Source organism: Convolutriloba macropyga, chromosome 6 (assembly GCF_964194025.1).
Source record: "Convolutriloba macropyga chromosome 6, txConMacr16.3, whole genome shotgun sequence".
In the NCBI taxonomy this organism is placed as follows: domain Eukaryota; kingdom Metazoa; phylum Xenacoelomorpha; order Acoela; family Convolutidae; genus Convolutriloba; species Convolutriloba macropyga.
The window spans coordinates 51,299,979-51,319,786 of record NC_134473.1 but is presented as its reverse complement, the minus strand read 5'-3'; the positions used below and the strand labels follow the sequence as shown (position 1 = coordinate 51,319,786).

The 19,808-nt window shown below is 33.3% G+C and overlaps 1 protein-coding gene across 6 annotated transcripts in view; it reads left to right on the top strand.

Moving 5' to 3' along the window:
* Positions 1-19,808, top strand: part of LOC142341739 (prominin-1-A-like) — a 105,833-nt gene that overhangs the window by 18,394 nt on the left and 67,631 nt on the right. For all 6 annotated transcript variants that reach the window (XR_012759125.1, XM_075392913.1, XM_075392912.1 and 3 more), the window contains 5 exons: positions 1,860-2,000; positions 14,401-14,521; positions 15,051-15,120; positions 15,443-15,741; positions 17,499-17,625. Coding sequence is in view for 5 of the 6 variants with exons in the window: in XM_075392913.1 (XP_075249028.1) it covers positions 1,860-2,000; positions 14,401-14,521; positions 15,051-15,120; positions 15,443-15,741; positions 17,499-17,625 (758 nt within the window). In the remaining variant the exon portion in view is untranslated. The remainder of the gene's footprint in view (positions 1-1,859; positions 2,001-14,400; positions 14,522-15,050; positions 15,121-15,442; positions 15,742-17,498; positions 17,626-19,808) is intronic.

The window sequence follows — 19,808 nt, the reverse complement described above, 5'->3', positions numbered from 1 at the left end:
ATAGTTAACGTCCCTATGAGACCATAACTAGACTTTTTATCGCCTTTCGTCTATTAGGGACTCGAAATTGATTGATTTTGTGGCATGAAATCAAATGTTGAATTAATATTTTTCTTAAAAAAAGATCTTAATTTGAAGAAAAATTTCACTAAATGTGAGCAAAATCATGCTAATTATCCCGTTTTCACACAAAACTTCAATCATCGATAACTCCTCGAAAAAAAAAACGAATTTCAAAAAAATCTTTTTAGTTTCGAATTCTACGCTGGACGAGCTTTCTAATGATACCACTCACATTTCTCTACGATGAATATATCGATCGGCCAAAATTGACTGAACAAAAAAAAACCCATTTAAGTATATAGTTCCTCCCCCCACAGGAGGGGTCGGAACAATAAAATCTAATTTTTCTTTTAAAAAGTAAGTACGAAACCAGCAAAAGTTAACCAAAAACTTTTTCAACAATCTTCGTTTTGTCGGTTTTAGATTGTTTATTCCGTTTACAAATGTTTAATTAAGGTTTTTTTTGGGTTTCTAGTTGCTATATTTTTAAGAATTTACTGCAGTTTTTTTTGTGTTTTTGAATAAATATGGATAAAAAAGACAGCTACAGAACTTTTGTTCAATCTCCCCGAAATACAGCTCCCATCCTTTTCTTTTTGTTCCGGCTTCCTTCAATTTTTCAAGTGTCCCCCCTCTTTCAACTTGCATTAAAATTGGTAAATTTTAAATTAAAAATGAAAACTAGCCTTAAGATGCCAGAGGTTTTCTTTTTCTCTGCGATGTCTATACAAAAATGAAAATTTGGTTGAAGAAAAAGCCTGCCTTGCCTGCTATAATTATTCCCCTAGTTTTGAAAAATGTTGGACTAACAATAATAATGCCAAATCGCATTTCGTCTCATAATTTTTGCTCGTAATTCAATGAGGACGTAACTTAAAAACAGCCCCAAACGCAGTGAATGTATTTGATAATGGTAGTGCAATGTCGTTGGTATAACATTAATTCTAAATTGTTATCGCCGTCCTTGTGTTAACCAATACTTAAACTACCATCAAAATAAATGCACGCGCATATCATGAGCAAGGTTCTAGGAAAATTGGCCGACAGGGCGTTTAGCCGACAAGGAAAAAATGAGAAATTTAGCCGACAGTTTTATCATAATTGGTCACAAAAGTCTCATTGGTCCAGAAATCAGTAGTTCGGTTATGATAGATTCATATCAAGTCCCACGGGCCGCTGAGGCATGGCCATGGCCCGCGAGGCATGGCCCGATGCGGTTGAATACGGTGCGACCACGGATAGACGTTCGTTACACTAGTTGATGAAAAAACTGCGGTATATTTGTCCGCTAACGAAATAGTATTTTACATTGGCCAATCACAGCTTCAGAATACGTTTTATTGCTCATTTTACTTAAATTGTCGGTTAAATTTCTCATTTTTTGGTGGTCGGCTAAACGCCCTGTCGGCCAATACGGCGGCCACCCATGAGCAAACATTCACATTAAAATAGTTAGTTTTGTTATGCAGAGAAACATTCGGTTAAAAGACACTTGGTAGATGAGTGGTGGACTGTTATCGGGGATCGAGATATAATGACGAAAATGGGGCTTTAATTGGCGAAGTTGCTATAATTGTAGCCAATGCATAAAATGAGTAAGAATCAAATAGTGCATATAAAAAATTACACAAGAATCCTTTATCAATGTTGGATTTGAACTGATGTGAATCTAAGAATGAAACTGCTCAGTGTGCCCAAATTGTTTCATAAATTGCCACCATTCTAAATTAATCATTAGTAAAACCCAATTTTGTATTAATCTTACAATTATTAATTGATTGACTTTGGGTCTGTAGGTGTTGCTGTAACAAGTGCAGGGCCAAGTACGAGCTGCCCAAGAATGACCAGGAGTCAGTGAATGGGGGCTCATCAGGGTGCGACAACTGTGCAAGGCGCTTCTTCACCATGTGGCTCATCATTTTCGTCCTGCTCTTATTGTGAGTCCACATTTTATTCCCAATCTGAATCTGTCCCTAATCCGCGTGACCTAAATTGTCATTATCGTTTAACTGTTTGAACAAATTAATGTAGAACAGTTGCAATTTTTGCGTTGAATTTATGAGCGAGTAATATCAGTTATACATATTAGGGTTTTAATTGGGCAACCACTCTTACTGGACTAATGTTTATTGTTTTTAAAACACATCAATCTGTACCTCTAAGTAACCATCCAATTAAATTTAATTCATTCATTCTGTACCTAGAGGATAACGGAAAAAGACTATTGGTATTTTCAACGCCTAACAATTTCGGCCAAATGCCGTAGCTTGGTGTAATTCATTATGTTCTCATATTCTTGTAATTTAATTTTTCTGGGAAAGATGCAATACTTGATACACTATAAACAGGTCAGAATATTGGTCAAATCCAATCTCATGTGACTTAACTTGGGTTTCCAGACTTAAGCCAGACTAAGTGTTCATTAAGGTTTTTACATTCTTTTTGATGTCATGACTTTTCACGAGAACAACTATAAAAACTGCTTGCTTCATAGAGATTCCTTTATAAAAAATATTCCTCTCTAAAAAATTTCCCACGAGAGAAATTTATCCAGAGAGTTCGCTATATGCCCTTTTGTGTTGCAGAAATTCGGGTTTATGAATATAAGAATTGGTCTATAAATCGCACACTATGCTCAATTCCTGGCTACATCGCGCCCGTTGTGATACAGAATTATTTTGCATCGCATTGTTAATGTCAACAAGGAGGTTCGGTGGTATGCGTTTGCAGATAATATTCCGACACTTCTCGTCCAAAAACCTTCTTCAAGACTACAAAATGATGTACTCAAGTTATACAGTTTTTGGATTAACTTAATTTCCAAGAGAGCTTTCAAAGACAAACTACGCCAAACTTTAACGATGTGACGAAAGTTTTTTGCAATGTTAAAAACACGATCACATTTTTTTGCACTTTTCAGTCACGCCTCCCTAACTATGCTAATGAAACCACTTAATTATTTCATGTTTTGAACTATCAACTATACTGATTAACAAAAAGTATAATAACTGAATGGTAGGGATTGCAGAAGTTAGGGAAATCGTCCCTAAATCTGCACTACTTTAAGGATACAAGAGTGCATATTTACATCATAATTTTAATGGTGCTTAAAAAAATTTGCGATATAGGACACATCGATTTTCAAAAAAAAAAATTGATTGTATTCAGCTTTCATGTCTCTACAAAAACTCAAGCAAATGCAATTTTCATACAAACCGCAACAAAAGTAAATTAAATAAAAGAGCCGTTTTGACAAAAATTGATGTAACACTAAAAAATTACTTTAAACGAAATTGTAATAGGGTTCCATGACTGAGATTAAAAGCTCTTGACATTTTGGAACAGTCGTGAGTAAATTGGCAGATTTTTGCTTAGCGATGCTTGTCGAATAGCAGCCTTTATTGAACGTTAACAGTTGTGTCTTAGAAAAAGAATTGACATTTCTTTTTTGCAATTAAAAAGATCTAAAGCGCATAAATAAGCAACTGATATTTTGAAATATTTTCCAAATTCCGGGCTGAAAAAGTCTGAAGTCACTCTGGACCCTAATTTTTCCTGGTCCTCAAAACTGCTGAAATTTTTGAAATATGAAAATACACTTGAACGACTGTAATATTTGAACACTTTTTTCAGATTTTCCGAACTTATTAGATATATTATAATTAAAAGTAACTACAGGGCGTCAATGAATATGAAAACATTGACAAAGAATTGAGATCTTGCCTCTTTCGTCCTACAAAAGCGGCATTGTTTATGATCAATATTGACAAACTTAGAGAAAAAATAAGCGGCTGTTGTTTTAACTGAAATTAAAAGCAGTAGTAGCTCACACTATGTTTTGAGAAAAATCAATTATAAAATGAAATTCGCTACAAAGATTTGACTGATCTATATTTAGTCGAGAGAAATTAACTCTGGTTAATTTAAAGTTCTGTTATCTTTTCCTACTGCGAAACGAATGATGAAAGATTACATTTTGTCTATCGGATTTGAAGATGCCATTGTTCTTCAACACTCAACATCAACAGGCGATTGAACTGACTGATTTAGTTCTTGGCCCTTGAAGCAATTTTGAGCCCTAAAGGTTGCATAGAATCTCCAGTTTACACTCTTCTGTCAAATGATTTTTTTAGCCTTTTTTTGGTCAAAAATAACTGTTTTTTTTTGGCTAACATTTGTTTGAATCTGTTTCAAATTGCGCATTACAGTTAACACTAACTAGCAAGTTCTTTATCAAAGAGCAGTGAAAAACTGCGAAAGAACTTGAAAGAAAAAATTGAAGTCTGAAAAACTTCAAGAACAATTTCCACAAATTCGATTTTAAAAAATTCTCTTTGGAATTTTTTGAAACTTCAATTTTTTCTTTCAAATGTTTTAGCAATTTTTAAGCAGAGTTTTTAGTGTTTTTTGAGAAGAGTTTGCTATTTATTGTTCCTTCTAAATCGCAATTTGAAATAGATTCAAACAAATGTTAAAAAGCAAACATCGAGAGAGGTTTTGGCCAAAAACAATGATTAATTTAAATCGGCAGAAGACTATAAACTTGAGATTATCTACAATATTTGGCCTAATATTACTTCCAAGTGTCATAAAGGATTTGCCGGCATTTTGAGGGATCTTGATCAGTGAGAAACAATTTAGTGAAATTTGAATGTTCTTGAGCTAGCTATTGATGATAAAGGCTGACTTATTCCAAAATAACACAAAAGTACAACTAGTCGAGCCAGACAAACATTTTGAACTGCAATTGTTTCATTTCCTTGAGAAAAGTTTGATAAATTTTAGAAAAATAGACAAATTTTGTTGTAAGTTTTCCTGAATAAGTCTGATATGGCTTAATTTTCCATGAAATTTTCTATTTCTGCAACAGTTAGATATTATGGTAGCAGAAATGATGGGTCGGACCTTTCAGCGACTATTTTATTTTATCTTTTGAAGTAAATGCTAATTTTGTGCTAATTATCTTTTATGCTAATTTTGTTTTAAATTAAGCAAAATTGGTTAAAAATAAACGAAAAAAGTGCAAAGAAAGGTTAAAATTTGGCCGGTTATTCCCAAAACTTTACAGCTCGGCGTTTTAAAAATAGAAGAAAATTTTCCAATGGCATCCATTGAAATACTGTAAAGTTGATTGCTTTTCTACAACATAGAATGAAATTTCTGAAACAAAAATACTCATAAAATTGAATAAAAGTCGGTTAAATCGGCCGATTTCCTCCAGACTTTAAAACATCGATAGCTTCTCTAAAACGACGTTATCTAAAAAAACTTTCCAATTATTTATTCTAAGCGTGATTGTTGTTTTAATAATTTCACTCATATTTATACGTAGAACAAGCGATCATCCAAATTTGAATGAACAAAAAAAAACAATTTTGTTGATTTATCCAAAGATTGCGAGTATTTCTTTGGGAAGCCATAAGTTTTTGCCAGACTATTTTACCAGATAATGCAAAAAAATAAATTTACCTAATTATGTTTTGTTAGTTATCCCAATGGCGTTTTTAAATTCCATGAGCCATACATTACGTATGCGCGTTGTCTGTGGCCTATTAATTTGCGTCAAACAAAGATTCTAGACCACTGAACTCAATTCGACTATTTATGAGAGCTTATTTCTGCCACTTAAACACAAGATTTCAAATCAAACGTCCGTTTTATGTACTTCTTTGTTCAATTTAAAAAATTTTGGTCATTAAGAATCCGAAGAATCTCCAGAGTTTGCTCTTCGACTGTACGACCGTAGCAACCAAAGTCCTTAGAGTGCCTATGATCGTACAGAATCAGATCTGATTGTTAATGATGATATGGCCTCTGAATACTTTGGCTCTGCTACCTTAAAAGCTGGACATAATGTTTTAAATGGGAAAGGAAGCATATAAGGAAGCCTAGTGATACAAGAATACTTACGAAAATAAGGAGGTTCACTAATGTGTTTGTACAGAACGTTCCAACCTTTTAAAAATTTGAAAAAGAAAAAATATTGGTTTTGTCATTTGTTTTGTCAAATGAGCCAATTATAATATTAATTTATTTTATTTATAAAAAGCTACCACACACATCTCGTTCCATGAAGTAGAAGTGTATGTACGTAAGAGTAATTGAAATGTGAAAAGTTGAGAAGTTAAAATTTTACATGCTCAAATTTTCCTCGAGAAGTTAAAAATTGAGAAGCCCTCTTCAAGGATTGCTCCATTTTTCCCAAGGATTTTCACTGGCATCTTATTTGCATCTCTCTGCGAAAGAAAAAACACCCTCATTTTATGGGCTGAAGAATTTATGAGAATATAACGCGGTTGCACAGAATTCATGATTTTTTTTTTCAATTTGATTGTGATAAAATGGACTTCTATATATTATGATTTTCTATGAATATCTGACCTCTAAATACTTTGATTGCTTAACAACTGAACTATGCCGCTATTATGTAAATAAACTACCAATTGAACGGTTTAATATTTAAAGAAAACAGCCTTTGAGAGCAATTTTTAGCGACAAGATTTTTATGCGTGATCTTATTTTGGTTATGCTGGACTTTTCAAATATATATTTTTCCTATACAAAACTGCAGCGATTAATGAAATGAACAGTGGTTCTTGGTCGATCTATTAACTTTATGCCATTAAATAATTTATACTAAATATTGTGTTTTATATTTTGTTTTAAATTGTAACTACTCTCAACTGAAAATTATTGATATTGTTTAGATTATGTTGCTATTTTGTGGGATTATGTTGCAGACAAGTTATACAAGCTCACTTTGTACTAAATTCATCATCGATTAGCTCAATTTTATGCCACTGGAGCTTTAGAAGTGTTCGGCAACATATATTAGAATTGAAAACATATTCAAATGTAACCATACATATTGGCGATCAGTTGCAAATTGCCTCTGTTTTCCATGACGAAACACATGAAAATCAGTTTTGGAAAATATAATACTGCTAAAAACGTTTAAAATTGGCTTATCAGAATTTTTCGTTTGATTTGATAATTAACGTGACAAAATATCTTTCTAACATCCTGTTGAAACATCACGCTGCATGTGTGCATATGCAATAATCAGTTCAAACTGCATTTTGTTTCTGGTAACCCTTATCGGAGTTGTCATTCATTCTACTACCACCTAAACTACTTTTTTGTCGAACTTTTGTAGCAATTAACTTCTCATAGTTTGCAAGATACGTGCAAGTTTTAAAATTCCAGATTTTTACAGTGCCAGATTCTACAATGAAAGATGAAAGATTTTCCTATAGACAGTGCCAGATTTTAAACTTGCTAGTTCGTGTTTCAAACAAGGTTACGTGACTCCTGCTAAAATCGCATCGGAATTCTGGCTTGCACCTCGAACCGCTAAGTGGTTCTCGATTAATGCCAGATTTTCTCAGTCGATTTTGTTAGATTCAAGTAACTTATACATCATGAACCGCTGCTTGAATGGAGATATTAAAAGACAATATATGACCTCCTTTCAATGTCAAAATAACACAAAAGGAAGCAAATTCTTTTTTATCTGGGGGTCACATGCTGTTTATTTTCATCTCCAACATCAATTAATGAATAATCTGTGCTATCAACTCCATTGACGCTTGATGATTCATAAAATAATTGGCCATTGTCGTGTTTTCTATTCAGATGGTAGAATTTCTTTGTTTTTGCGCAATCATTTTCGTGGCGTTTTATATTCTCTCATCATGGTGGTCAACATATATGATCATTTATCATTCCTCCTTTCCAACCTCGTGAAACCTAGGGAAACAAAATCTTGATGATAGTAAATTATGTTTGATCTGTTTTTCCCTACTTTTTAGTGGGCATATAACTTTGACACCCCTGGTATATTTACGCATGGTAATAACGTCATAGCCACACAATTTGCGGTATGAATGGCCAGGGTAGAGTGATTCAATTTCAATGGTTTCAGTTACCTGTTTTTCTTAACGAACAAAATGGGTAAGATGAGAATTCTAAATCTTCTCCGTTTCTGCTTCCTGTACTTTCTGCACGCGCAGTAACAGAAAATAGCGAAATCACCACTAGTTAAATCATTATTCAAAAATCGTAATGCAGGTGTGTAAATAATATTTTAATATGCAGTCACTCAGCTGGGGGGGGGGGGGGGGGGGGAGGGGAGGATGAGTATAGGGGAGGGGTTCAAAAACAGGAAAGACAGATTCAGAATTTTTATGGGAGACGGGGAAAAATTTTAAGTACAGCCGACTGCCATTGAAAAATTCCAATACTGATAATCCTAAGGTAACTTTCGGTGACGCACGCATTTTATCCCATTTTTATCTAAACATTACAAGTTGGTACAGTTTTTTTAATGGTGTAGTAAAATGTGCGACTAATTTTATTTATTAGACTTGCCATTGTTCATTATAACCAGAATAAATCAACATGTACCGCACAGCTTAGGCCATACATAGTAACTAACAACCCACACCTTTGTCCGATTTCACCCCATTTCAAATAAGGTCGTTGATTCCCTTTTTCCTTATAAGTTTTTGATGGGAATGGATTTTCATCTTAATCCACACTAACGTACCCCTTCTAAAGAGCACCTACTTTTTCTTCATTAAAGTCCCAAGGGCATTAATGAAAGTAAAATATACTTTGCCCGATTTAAAATCTGAGCCCATCAGGGGATTCCCCTTTTCTTTTCAAAAGAGGTCAATCGGTTTAGAATTACCTATCGTAAGCCGATGTTTTATTAAGACTAATACTGTTAGCCACATTTGACAGCTCTTTCGGTTGTTATCAAAGAAAGGCTCATATTTTCTGCTAATTGAACCAACTCGTTTTTTTGATGGAGATTCAATATAGTTGAGGGTTGAAACGTCTTGACTTGAAAGCAGCTAATGCAATTTGAAGTGTTACGTCTCTACTCTGTTTTTTGTCAAGGCAAACCCCATTTCCTTTTGATTCATATTTCTATGGGATTTCATACCTCTCGATTTTGAAGGATGCGGGCTGTTTATATGTACTTAACATATGTGTTCCTATATTAGCTAGTGTTTTCCATGATGAAATGGTAATTTAAAAGGTCCCTGGTAGTAAAATTAAAGGTTTTATTGTCAGCAGTAAAATGCTGTTTATGAAGCGTGATCATTTAAAAGAACGGAAATGCGTCTATACGTCTGTATGAAAAAATCTACTTCTACCGTGAAAAAACAATATTGGCACCAAAATTTTTTATTTACATATTTGATGCAACATTTTGCATTATACTCATTTGCTTGTTTTGGCACTGAAGATTGCTGCTGTTGCTTATCAAAGAACGCTTGACAGTTTACACAATAACCTGAAAATCTCCAACAAAATGGCAGGTTCCTGTAGCAATGCAATGTTAGACAAATTTGCAGCATTCATAATTTTGCTGAGAAGTTGCTGCAAATTTTGTTCTATTCATGAAATTGATTCAAAATCAAGCGCAAATGTTGCCGTCCGCTTGTGAGAGTTTGCTTGATATCATTTAAAAACCTCCAAAATCTAATGAGATTATTTCCGTAACAATGGTTTTTTGGATTTGCGGTACAAACTCTCATATCAATTTGGTTGTTTTTCTAAAACAGCGATGACTTAAATCATACAACTATAGCTGAATCAAAAATACATGCCCAATTCATGAATCAGGTTTGTTTGTATTGAGAACAAAACCCACCTATGTAGTGCTCGGCAATTTTTGCGTGCTTTTATGATAGAATCTCCTATCAGAACTGACTTTAAAAGCAAACTTTGACATTCTAGCTCACAATATCATTTTTGATTTTTCTTCCCCAAATTTTTAAGATATATTTTCTGGTTTTCAACAAGGTGAACTTTCATTCTGCAGCGTCTTTTATTATGGATATTGAAACAAAGCAAGAAACCCGAATGCATTCTTTGGCTCCTCCTTTTTTCCTCTTTGTTCAATGCTGGTCAACTTTTTCCTCGTTTTTTTTTTCAATTTTGGTCTTGTTGTTTTGTTTGTCCTCGTTTTTTTAATCTTTTTCCTCGGATTTGTTAAACTTTTGGCTTATCTTGTTTTTTAAATCAGTTTTAGTCTTTTTTCTCGTTTTTCAATGTTGGTTTTTTCCCTTAGTTTTGTTTCAATTTCGGTCTTTTTCATTATTTACTTTTTCAACGTTGGTCGTTTTTCTTCATTTTTTTTCGTTTTGGTCTTTTTCCTGTTTCAATGTTGGTCTTTTTGCCTCTTTTTATAAAAAATTTTGGTCTTTTGTTTTTGAATTTTAGTCTTGTTCATTGTTTCCTTTTAATTATCGGTCTTTTTTCTCTCGTTTTTATTTCACTTTCGGTCTTTGTCTTTTTCGTAGTACCCTTTTTCAACGTTTGTCTTTTTTCTTCATTTTTTTTCATTTTGGTCTTTTTCATCGTTTCTTTTTCAATTTTGGTCTTGTTGTTTTGTTTGTCCTCGTTTTTTTAATCTTCTTTTTCCTCGGATTTGTTAAACTTTTGGCTTATCTTGTTTTTTAAATCAGTTTTAGTCTTTTTTCTCGTTTTTCAATGTTGGTTTTTTTCCCTTAGTTTTGTTTCAATTTCGGTCTTTTTCATTATTTACTTTTTCAACGTTGGTCTTTTTTCTTCATTTTTTTTCGTTTTGGTCTTTTTCCTGTTTCAATGTTGGTCTTTTTGCCTCTTTTTATAAAAAATTTTGGTCTTTTGTTTTTGAATTTTAGTCTTGTTCATTGTTTCCTTTTAATTATCGGTCTTTTTTCTCTCGTTTTTATTTCACTTTCGGTCTTTGTCTTTTTCGTAGTACCCTTTTTCAACGTTTGTCTTTTTTCGTCATTTTTTTTTCATTTTGGTCTTTTTCATCGTTTCTTTTTCAATTTTGGTCTGTTTTTCCTCGTTTCTGTTTCAATTTTGGTCTCGGTTTTTTTTTCAATTTTGGTCTTTTTCATCGTTTCCTTTTTCAACGTTGGTCTTTTTTAATAGCCACTCAGCGATAGTTGGGGCTATTACTGACCTTCTCTTGGTTTTTTACAATTCAAAGAATTTGAATTGTATTGGGGCGCTGTCTTTTTTTTTAAGATCTGTTCACATATTTTCATGATTTTTGAAGTCAAATTGGAGTAGGGATTTTGGTCACGCCGAAACAGTAAATGGAGCGAAAAAGCGAGTGGTTTTGTGGCGTGAAATTTTTTCGCTCCAATTTTAAAGTAGAATGAGAAAATGATGTTTGAACAAAAATTCGCTTTCTCGCTAGTGGTTTATTGTTCACATGCGGCAATTTCACTTTGATTTTTACTGTTTTTTTGATTTTTTTGGATCGGGTTTTTTTCTAAATGGTTTTCCCAATCCATTTATAGGTCATTCTAGGCCTAGTTTTTTGTGTGAACCAAATCTTCATTTCTCGCTAGTGGTGTTTTGTTCACATGCGGGATTTTGACACCAATTTTTTGTTTTTTTTTAAAATTTTTTATCTGATTTTTTATTAGAAATGGTTTTCCCAATTCACTCATATAGGTCGTTTATTGTTTAGTCAAGGAAAATTTTTTGAATTGTACGTCAGGACTTGTCCTGCTATGTTTTTTTATTTCGTCGTCATGATTTTTGTTACCACCATATGACGTCACAGCCACTTTTTGTTCATTCGTTTATGCAATTTCAACTAAATTGCATGTGTGACGTCATTTTTCGCTCTTAGTGAAGCGGGTTTTTTGTTCATGCGCGTGATTAAATTTTTGGTCACACTTGAGATAAGAGATAAGGTCAAATGGGTGTGTGTCACTCTAAATGAAGGTTATTTGAGATGAGCTAATAGAGGCAGCAATAACTTATACAGATTTTAAATCAAAATATAACAGATCAGCCTTCAATGAAAAGACGATTTTTTTTGGTCTGTCTTTTTTACTGTCTTTTTAGACTGCCGATCTACGAATCTATTGCGGCTATTTTCTGGCAATCTGCCAGCTATGTTTCTTTATTTTTTTCATTTTGGTCTTTTTCATTGTTCCTTTTTTTTCATAGTTGGTCTCTTTTTTCCTCGTTTCGATTTCAATTTCGGTTTCGTTTTTTTTTCAATTTTGGTCTTTTTTAATCGTTTCCTTTTTCAACGTTGTTCTTTTTTTTCCCTTCGGTCTTTTTCATTGTTTCCTTTTTCCAATATTGGTCTTTTTTTCCTCATCTTTTATTCAATTTTTGTCACGTTTTTGTTTCATTTTTGGTCTTTTTCGTCGCTTCATTTTCAATGTTGGTCTATTGTCCCTCGTTTTTGCTTCAATTTCGTTCTCGTTTTTTTTTTCAATTTTGGTCTTTCCATCGTTTCTTTTTCAATGTTGGTCTGTTTTTCCTCGTTTCTGTTTCAATTTTGGTCTCGGTTTTTTTTTCAATTTTGGTCTTTTTCATCGTTTCCTTTTTCAACGTTGGTCTTTTTTAATAGCCACTCAGCGATAGTTGGGGCTATTACTGACCTTCTCTTGGTTTTTTACAATTCAAAGAATTTGAATTGTATTGGGGCGCTGTCTTTTTTTTTAAGATCTGTTCACATATTTTCATGATTTTTGAAGTCAAATTGGAGTAGGGATTTTGGTCACGCCGAAACAGTAAATGGAGCGAAAAAGCGAGTGGTTTTGTGGCGTGAAATTTTTTCGCTCCAATTTTAAAGTAGAATGAGAAAATGATGTTTGAACAAAAATTCGCTTTCTCGCTAGTGGTTTATTGTTCACATGCGGCAATTTCACTTTGATTTTTACTGTTTTTTTGATTTTTTTGGATCGGGTTTTTTTCTAAATGGTTTTCCCAATCCGTTTATAGGTCATTCTAGGCCTAGTTTTTTGTGTGAACCAAATCTTCATTTCTCGCTAGTGGTGTTTTGTTCACATGCGGGATTTTGACACCAATTTTTTGTTTTTTTTTAAATTTTTTATCTGATTTTTTATTAGAAATGGTTTTCCCAATTCACTCATATAGGTCGTTTATTGTTTAGTCAAGGAAAATTTTTTGAATTGTACGTCAGGACTTGTCCTGCTATGTTTTTTTATTTCGTCGTCATGATTTTTGTTACCACCATATGACGTCACAGCCACTTTTTGTTCATTCGTTTATGCAATTTCAACTAAATTGCATGTGTGACGTCATTTTTCGCTCTTAGTGAAGCGGGTTTTTTGTTCATGCGCGTGATTAAATTTTTGGTCACACTTGAGATAAGAGATAAGGTCAAATGGGTGTGTGTCACTCTAAATGAAGGTTATTTGAGATGAGCTAATAGAGGCAGCAATAACTTATACAGATTTTAAATCAAAATATAACAGATCAGCCTTCAATGAAAAGACGATTTTTTTTGGTCTGTCTTTTTTACTGTCTTTTTAGACTGCCGATCTACGAATCTATTGCGGCTATTTTCTGGCAATCTGCCAGCTATGTTTCTTTATTTTTTTCATTTCGGTCTTTTTCATTGTTCCTTTTTTTTCATAGTTGGTCTCTTTTTTCCTCGTTTCGATTTCAATTTCGGTTTCGTTTTTTTTTCAATTTTGGTCTTTTTTAATCGTTTCCTTTTTCAACGTTGTTCTTTTTTTCCCTTCGGTCTTTTTCATTGTTTCCTTTTTCCAATATTGGTCTTTTTTTCCTCATCTTTTATTCAATTTTTGTCACGTTTTTGTTTCATTTTTGGTCTTTTTCGTCGCTTCATTTTCAATGTTGGTCTATTGTCCCTCGTTTTTGCTTCAATTTCGTTCTCGTTTTTTTTTTCAATTTTGGTCTTTCCATCGTTTCTTTTTCAATGTTGGTCGTTTTTCCTCGTTTTTGTTTCATTTTTGGTCTTTTTCATTGTTTCTTTTTTCAATGTTGGTCTTTTTTGCTGCTTTTTTTCAATTTTGGCATTTTAATGGTTGGTGATTTCTTTTTATTCGGCTGAGTTTTATTTGGTTTGCTCCATTCAATTGTAATATATTTTCTGAACAATTAACAAACAATATGCCCTAAGAGTTTTGCCATTTTTGCTTAATTCGAATTTTTGAGTCTCATTGTCGCCTTGAATGACAGTGACAGTTTATTTCCTTTCTCCAGATTTTTCTAACAAATTTTGCTCTTTCAAGAATGAGAACTTGTCAAACTTGTCTTTTTCGAATAATATGAGCGGAAAGTGCTGTATTTTCGTGCACTGCTGGTTCTCCTTGAATTGAGAACCCCCGTGAACTGAATTCACGTTTTTGTTTTAATGATGACTTTTATAGCGCAATTAGAAATTTAGTTAACCATTAAAACTTTTTTATATAAATGCCATCATAAAGGTGTAACAATGTACCGTTTATAGGTGATCGCTTTTGACACGTGGACAGTTCAAGGAAGAAGGTATGTCACTTGTAATTATAAAAGAAATTATTTTCTTTTCAGGCTTTGCGGACTGATGTTGCTGTGGGTGAATTTCGACCTGGGTTCTTCAACCGAAAATCTTCAAACTTCTCTGGATAATGGAAAGAAAGATCTAAAGACATACAGCAAAAACGTCAAGAAGGTAGAGATTTGTGATGCTTGAAATCTTGGTTGAGTATGTGGTAATGTGTGAATATCACATTCACCATTTCTCCAAAGTGAACCGAGGAAAAACAAATCACATGTCAACAACTGTATATTCGCCGTTTCTGTTTGTGATCAAAATTAATTCTCGTAAACACAATTAATTGCCAGTTACCATTAATGGAAAATAGAAAGAAAGAAAGAAATGCTCTATTTCGCTCATGCGAGTGTATATTGCGAGATTTTTTGTCTTTCAATTACAATTTGCACATAAAGCTCAAATCATTAAGTTTAAAAACCAAAGATATGCTTCAATTATTCATTTTCGAAAAAGCAAATACGAACCTTTCTTGTTATGTTATGAAATATGTTATGATCTTAGACGATCTATTTCCTTCAAAAATGTGATGATTTCTTACTCTTTCAAATTATTGAAACGAATTTCAGATGTACATATTATTGAGAGCCTATCTTCCTTCTTGTTGTCTGAGAATGCAAATTTTGACGGTTTCTTTGAATGTTTTCAGGGCCTCGAGTACGCTATAACGAAGCAGCTTCTCAGTCTCAAGGATGCAGTGTACACTAAAAACTTAAATAGTTAGTCATTTTCAATTCCACCTTTATGTGATTGATTCAATTTTATAAACTTTTGAAGCCGTCAGACAAAGCCTGAAGTAATCATCGTTCATGTAAAGACGCAAGAATTATAAAGTAGTCTAGGAATTTAAGTATCGAATTATTTTCCGACAGCTGATAGCATTAAAAATTAATTTAAAAAGTTGCTGTCAGAATCCCCCCCCCCCCAAAAAATTTTCATAACAGATATTTTGCCTTGTGAAGTTAACAACTTGATTGTTCTAGAACACAAATATTTTGTCTCACTGCTATCGGAGTTGATATATGACAATTTGTTTTCTAGACACGCAAAAGACCCTCGGAGTTATGATCCAAGACAAAATAATAGAGCAAAATCCTAAGTTCGCAGAAGCTAATGGAACCCTAAGCACTCTTAACAACCAAATGCAGGCACTTCTCGACTTGTATTCGGATACGGATTTGAAATCGGAGCAAGCTGTCCACTTGCAAGAGATCCTATTGGCTGATCTGAAGACTCTGATGGGGGACATAAACGAGACTAAAAAAGAGTGTAAGGAGAAGTGTGACGATATACCAGTCACCCATGCAAACATGTATCCACCGTCAGACGACTTTGATGCTGTGAGTCAATAATTCCCGAACACAAATATTATGTTAACAAAAGTTTAAATGTTGGTACGGAAAAAAGTAAGTTTTTTTTAACAAAATAACAACAAGATTTATGATTTAGCAGAGTTTGATTTTTTCTCTGATTCGAACTTTCGTTCTTCATCGAAAAATGTGGTCAGTAAACTTACGTTAACTGACTTAAGGCAATATTCAAGTTAAAATTGACCTGAACTCTTTACTTGGTAAAATTAACGTGACAAATGATACTAGTTTTTGAAAGGGAACCAAGCGATTGGCAATTGGAATTTTTGCCAATTAGAAAACGCTGGTTGATGAATAAATTTGTTTTGAGCCCCAAGTATTCGGGGATTTCTGTTTTGCAAAATATGACCACTTTTTTCGCAAAATTGTACCGTATGATACCTGGGAGGAGATGTATCCTCTTATCAGATTTGATGATGCAATTGTCAAATTTCCATCATAAAAAACTCTTATTAGATCTTACGCAGCAAAACTTCATCTTGTCAAATCTTACACGATTTTGATTCTTATAAACACATCGTTTCCTATATAGTTCGTCCTATCAGATATTACACGATAAAAATTTGTCGTATCAGATCTTAATAGATAAAAAATTTAATCTAATCGTGCAATTGCTTTAATAAGCAAACATTTTTTGCCGACATTGAGTTAGTATATGCAATGTAATGTCACAAAATCAGTCACAAAGTGTCTTCATAAGTTAAACACAAATATTTTAATATGTCCGATTCGATATTCAAGAAATTATTCCACGGACTGAACATACAAGATGTCGAATTCAGAATTCAAGAACTTATTCTATTGGCTATATTTAAAGCATTGAGTTTTTAGCAAAATTTCAAACAAAATTTAACAAATTAAATACGCATGTGGTAATAAATGATCGAGACGGATCGTAGAATATTAGGCAAAACCTCGATGTGGCGAATGGAATTTTTGTTGCCATTAGACGAAAATTCTGAACTGAAGTTCTGAACATTTTCGCGATCCGGTATAACTCCAACAGTAGTTCTGAATTATTTATAATAAAGCTCTTGATAAATAGCTGTAAATATTAATTACTCTTTCCCTGTTACTTTTTGAAATAATAAAATCATTGGCCGTGATGACACTGAGTAGATTAAAAATGATGCAAAACATCTAAAGAATGATTTGTTTTGCATGTACTTTTAACAACTTTTTGCTTGTAAAGGCGACTCTTAGACTCTTAGGGATATGTGACAACTTTATAACATCAAGTAGATTGTGACGTACCTCTTTAAAGTGTTTTCAATTGGTATTCAACTAATTTATTCAAAGCGTTAAATCAGGATTTTTGGCTATAAAAATTTTGTTCGCATATTCGAGTTCTCGCCTAATGTACCCCCCCCCCCCCCCCAGATCGAGACACAGAAAAATTTTCAAAATCTTACTATGATATTAGTATATGTAGTTGCTTTTAAATTTCCAAATATTTTCTTTTTCCAAACATCTACAACATACTTTTACGTTCAGCCAAGCAAAAGAACACGTAATCAAATCTTATGCGATAAAAGTATGAGTAAGAGAAACATTTATCTGATAAGATGTCTTATCAGATGATTAATATACACAATGAAAATACTAGAATCACTTGGGAAAACAAAAAAAATTGTGATGAAATGTTGTAGCTTAGTGTTGTAACATAGCCGACAGGTATGCGCAACCCAATATAGGTTTCCATTGTCTAACGAAACTTTTTGTTGCAGAACTTCAAACAACTAGACGCTTTGCTGCAGCTGGAGGCGGACATTCAGAGTTTGGTGATAATGAGCAAGTTCCAATTTGACAGCATTCTCTCTGACACTGAAAGCCAGACACTCGACCAAAAGAGAGGTATACTTTGATCGATGACTTTCTGGTACCACATACGTGAACTTTTCTAAAATACACATTTATGGTCGCCAGAACTTAAAATGAGATATCTGTAAAACTCAATCCTGTTCTTTAAATTCTGTTTTTCTGGAAAAATTTCTGCATAAATTTGACCTTTTGGATGGTATCTCGAATGCTTTTTTTTTAAAAAAAAACAATTTACAGTAGCTGTCAAGCTATAATTTAAACTGGTAGTTTGAATTAGTGCAAAGCGTCGGGTTTTGTTAGAACGCTCATTTAGAAAATTTGGTAATGTGATCAACAAACTTGAAGCAATTGAAAAAAGCTAGCTCATTCTTTCAGCAAAACTTTTAAAAAATTATTTGCATTCTAAGTGTGTTAAATTTTGTCAAAAAGTTGTCATACTTGTTCAAAAACATGCTCTTTCTCCATAAATTCAAATATCAATTGTACTGGCGCGCTGTCGTATTATTAGCCAAAGTGAATTTATGACCCAAGGGTAGTTACTTTTGCATTTTTAATAGGTCAAATGTCTGTGAAACATGATGTAAAAGTTGATGTAATTATGTAATATCACGCGCCAATCTGCTAATTGAATGCCAAAAGTTGAGAGGGGGGTTCTTTTTTGTTAACGCATTTGTCTAAGAGATGGGTAAAAAATATTGTGAAAAAATGAGATAGGTGAAAAAGTGAGATTTTTTGACAACATGCAGGTTTTTTTCAGAGCAATGTTTTAGTTTTAATTGTAGTTTTTTCGGACAAATGACTTTTCTCCCATTTTAACCACTGATTATTAGTTTGGAGGACATTTTAACCATTTAAGAACTTCAAATGCGATTTTCAGTGAATTAATAACCGCCCTCAGCCTCTCAGCGCTTTATCTTCGCTTTACCATTTCATCACATTTTTTGTTTTACATAAGTTATGACTTTCACGTTGGACTGTTGAATTACCTCAATCACTGTTTCAACTGAATTGATTGTTAACTGATTTTACTCACTAAATTACGCAATGTAGTAAACATGGTCAACGTCAAAAGAGAAAACAAGAAAAGGAGGAGGATAATCCGATAACGCTCAGTCATTAAGACATAGTGCATCATGTTATCACAGTGCAGTAGAGAGATTGGTAACTCGTATTAGTATAAAGCTGAATCACCTTGAGTTTAGCAGCTGAATTAAGTATGATTTTAGAATCTAACTGAAACTGTACATCCAATTAGAAATTTTTTTGACATTTCGAAACAAATTCTTTCAATTTTTATCTCTTCCTTCTGCTGTTTCAATCCCGATGTGCGTCAAGCGGGTAAGTGGCGGCTTTTTTCTGGCAATTTTTGGCTGTTTTGTGGTTTTGCGTTTTTGATGGTTTTTTTTAGCCTTTGTTTTATTGATTGCTGCCGAATTGATAGCTGAGTGGAGCTTTTATTGGCTCTCTCTCTCTCTCTCTCTCTCTCTCTCTCTCTCTTTCTCTCTATCTATCTATCTATCTATCTATCTATCTATCTATCTATCTATCTATCTATCTATCTATCTATCTATCTATCTATCTATCTATCTATCTATCTGTCTATCTATCTATCTATCTATCTATCTATCTATCTATCTATCTATCTATCTATCTATCTATCTATCTATCTATCTATCTATCTATGTATCTATCTATTTTAAATAAAAAATTGTATTCAAGATTTTGTTTACGAACTGTCACCTCATGCTAAGTTCGACATTAATTTATGCAATTTTGACTAAGATGTGTGCGTGACGTTTTTTGTGACCCATTGGAGTGACTTCTTTGCTCTTACACGCGAGTAATTTGTCGTTCAGGCATGATTTAGTTCACTCTCAAAGAGGTTTTTTTAACCTATTTTTCAAATTGAAGTCAACTCCGGTTATCTCACCGTAACTGAAGGTCACTCAAGTGTGTCTGATTTGAAATATGACATCTCAGCAGATAGTAAGAAATGAATATCTTCTTCGGTCTTTTTTCATCGTCTTTTAGAGCCTGATTGTCTACGAAGCTACCGACGCTATTTTCTGGCAATCTGTAACTTTCTTCCTTTAAGTTGAAACAGTCTATGGCAAGATTTTGGCTTTCGTTAGTCTTATTGGAGGTCTTGGCGTTCATTTTTGTTTAATTGATGCCAATTTCGGGTTCCTTTAGATAAGTAGAATACTTAGATAAGT